The sequence below is a fragment of the Diabrotica virgifera genome, chromosome 7, assembly GCF_917563875.1.
Source record: "Diabrotica virgifera virgifera chromosome 7, PGI_DIABVI_V3a".
NCBI classification, from domain to species: Eukaryota; Metazoa; Arthropoda; class Insecta; order Coleoptera; family Chrysomelidae; genus Diabrotica; species Diabrotica virgifera.
In genome coordinates, this window is record NC_065449.1 from 169,959,927 (window position 1) to 169,963,330 (window position 3,404).

The window sequence follows — 3,404 nt, forward strand, 5'->3', positions numbered from 1 at the left end:
GCGTGGTAACGTAATCGATGATTTTCAACGAAAACTTTTCGTTTATAAATTCGCAAAGTCTGTATGATATTGCGACGCCACTCCTGAAATACTTAGAGCAGACGTATCGATGGATTCTTATGTAGTTTTGTCTTCTGAATCTAAATCTGAAAACGGCATTTCAATATATCTAACCGTCTTTGAGATAATCTACCTGAAAATCTAAAATGTGACGTCACAATCATTTTATTTTCTGCCGAAGCACTAAACGTCAGTGTTAGATTTTCTAACATAAAGCTAATTATCATTTCTACTTATATAAGAATCTTAATAAAATTCGTTGAATCATTGATAATTTCAAACGAACACTTCTGCCCTTTGTAGCTTCCAAAATTAACCAATTCCGAGAAAACATTTGCTTGTCCCGTGGCCTCCCATTTCAGTCGGCGATACAAGGACCCGTGCACTACGAAAACATTCTAGGTTAAGATATATCCGGTTCCCAGGGTTTGGATCGAAATTAAGAACAATTCTTTCAACTTGACAATGTGTGAAGCTGTCTTGCTGTCGGATTTATGTATCCTTAAACCAATAAAGGCCTTTGTCGTTACTGGACTAAATTAAACCTTCTGTTTATTTCTGAACGTAAATTAGACACGCATAGGACATTGATGAATGAGTTCCACTTCTTTTTGGGGACCCAAAGGAAAAAGGAATTCTTATGCCTAAGTCGTTTTTAGTCTCTCGTCTCTCAATCTCAATCACTTATTCGTCAACTACCGAGCTAATCGGTCGCGTCTCTCGCTCAACTCTGAAAGTGTTCACGTCTCGTATTTTCCTATCGCATTACACGGTTTTTCACGCGAATCTTCTCTCACTTGTTACTAATCACATGTTTCACTCTTAAATCGCGGTTCACTTTACTGTCAATTGCACATAGCAAATTTATGTATGTTTTTTTGTTGTAGTAAAAACAATAATAATTATTTTGTACGATACTTGTAAATATTAGTGTTTGTGTTAAATAAACTAATTATCTCACACGTATTTTAATCATTTCAACACCGATTTACACCTTGCTTCGACTCGACAAAGAATATCAGAGTCTAATTATATCAACCACTATAGAAGCTGGTTCCCCTCTTGTGTGAAGGACAGGAGATATTCACCAGGTCCTTTTACCACAGGTGAAGCGTCCTACACATAATTTGGTACCCCTGGTGGGACGATTCAAAGAATCGTCTGCATACCCAGAAGCAAGGCTCGCGGTGTTGAAATTGAATCGAATCGTTATCGGCTGTTCCGGTGATCGTTTTACCTCTACTTGGACCGTTGCTGTCCCGCTGACCGCCTCCACCTTGGACTGTTGCTGTCCCGCTGATCGCCTCCACCTTGGACCGTTGCTGTCCCGCTGACCGCCTCTACCTTGGACCGTTGCTGTCCCGCTGATCGACTCCACCTTGGACCGTTGCTGTCCCGCTGATCGCCTCCACCTTGGACCGTTGCTGTCCCGCTGACCGTCTCCACCTTGGACCGTTGCTGTCCCGCTGATCGCCTCCACCTTGGACCGTTGCTCTCCCGCTGACCGCCTCTACCTTGGACCGTTGCTGTCCCGCTGTTCGACTCCACCTTGGACCATTGCTGTCCCGCTGACCGTTTCCACCTTGGACCGTTGCTGTTCCGCTGATCGCCTCCACCTTGGACCGTTGCTGTCCCGCTGACCGCCTCTACCTTGGACCGTTGCTGTCCCGCTGATCGACTACACCTTGAACCATTGCTGTCCCGCTGACCGTCTCCACCTTGGACCGTTGCTGTTCCGCTGATCGCCTCCACCTTGGACCGTTGCTGTCCCGCTGACCGCCTCTACCTTGGACCGTTGCTGTCCCGCTGATCGACTCCACCTTGGACCATTGCTGTCCCGCTGACCGTTTCCACCTTGGACCGTTGCTGTCCCGCTGATCGCCTCCACCTTGGACCGTCGCTGTCCCGCTGACCGCCTCCACCTTGGACCGTTGCTGTCCCGCTGATCGCCTCCACCTTGGACCGTTGCTGTCCCGCTGGCCGCCTCCACCTTTGAACCGTTGCTGTCCCGCTGATCGCCTCCACCTTGGACCGTTGCTGTCCTGCTGACTGCCTCCACCTTGGACCGTTGCTGTCCCGCTGAACGCCTCCACCTTGGTTGGTGTCCCGCTGACCGCCTCCACCTTGGACCGTTGCTGTTCCGCTGATCGACCCCACCTTGCACCATTGCTCTCACGCTGATTGCCATCCAACTTGGACCGTCGCTGTCCCGCTGACCGCCTCCACCTTGGACCGTTTGCTGTCCCGCTGACCGCCTCCAACTTGGACCGTTGCTGTCCCGCTGATCGCCTCCACCTCGGCCTGGTGCTGCTCCCGCTGCCCGCCGCCACGCTGACACCGTCCCATTCTTCAAGAACAACGCTTTCTTGACGCATACTAAGGTAACATCGCAATAATAAAAAACTTTATGAACTTTTATTTTATTTCCTTAAATATTACTCCACATATTATCATTAACTCAATAAGTTTGTGTACGCATGTGTTTTTAAAGGACAATTTATTTGTTTACTCTTTATTTTTTATATATATCTGCTCATCTCCTTTTTAAATATTTTGCATAATTTTTATTTCTTTTTACACTACATACTCACTATATTTTCAACCACGATCTCTCTTTGTGTACCGTTAAAATCACAATATTTACAGATTGTCACTGGGCAATCAATATTTTAATTTTTTAAATTTTATATATTTTAATTATGGACGCACTGAAGAGGGAGATTGGTACATGCAAATCATCATTTGAACGAAATGTAAACTGGATAAGCAATTTTCTCGAAAGTCAAACTGATACATTTGAACTTAGTCACAGAAGAACGCACTTAATTAATGCATTTAATAATTATAATGACATTTGTAATAAGATAGACACTCACAAGAATGCTGATTTGCACACAGAAAATAGAGAAGAAGTTGAAAATAAATACTTCTCTGCTATGTCTCGAATTGACGGTAAATTGGCGCAATTTTCGAAAGTTAATTCTTCTTCTTCGGTACCTTCTCAGTATCAACACGGTAATCATGGTAATTCCAACGTACGCCTCCCCCCTGTTTCTGTTCCAATATATCATGGCGAGCCCAGTAAATGGGTCTCATTTTACCAATTGTTTTCCTCCATTATAAAGGATAATCAAACACTCACCAAAGCTCAAAAGCTAATTTATTTGAAATCTTCCCTCCGCGGAGAACCCTTAAATTTAATTGATTCGCTTGACGTAACTAACGAAAACTTTGATCTCGCTATTGACATACTCGAAAAGAAGTACGACAACAGTCTTGCTATTATCAATTCTCACATCAATCTTATCATAGATTTCCCTACACTCACAAGGAGCAATTATCGG

At 44.4% G+C, this 3,404-nt stretch overlaps 1 protein-coding gene across 4 annotated transcripts; it reads right to left on the reverse strand.

Moving 5' to 3' along the window:
* Positions 1 to 260: 260 nt before the first annotated feature.
* LOC126887616 (uncharacterized) lies at positions 261 to 2,464 on the reverse strand. Of its 4 annotated transcripts, none has more exons than XM_050655210.1 (2): positions 1,813 to 2,464; positions 261 to 1,472 (listed from the first exon to the last, which is right to left on the reverse strand). In XM_050655210.1, the coding sequence occupies exons 1-2, from the start codon at positions 2,433 to 2,435 to the stop codon at positions 1,145 to 1,147; spliced, it is 951 nt and encodes a 316-aa protein (XP_050511167.1). In that variant the 5' UTR covers positions 2,436 to 2,464; the 3' UTR covers positions 261 to 1,144. The 4 variants fall into 4 exon arrangements, 3 of the variants coding, with proteins under 3 accessions (XP_050511167.1, XP_050511168.1, XP_050511169.1); XM_050655211.1 differs by having other exon boundaries at positions 1,207 to 1,540; XR_007699115.1 differs by having other exon boundaries at positions 1,349 to 1,438; positions 1,609 to 2,464.
* Positions 2,465 to 3,404: the final 940 nt, after the last annotated feature.

Bases quoted from the DNA above. Each gene is read 5' to 3' on its own strand.
- LOC126887616 (XM_050655210.1), bottom strand. From the start codon at position 2,435: ATGCGTCAAGAAAGCGTTGTTCTTGAAGAATGGGACGGTGTCAGCGTG. The intron at 1,473-1,812 runs GTGGAGGCGATC...CAACGGTCCAAG, and splicing joins CGGGACAGCAACGGTCCAAG to GTGGAGGCGATCAGCGGGAC.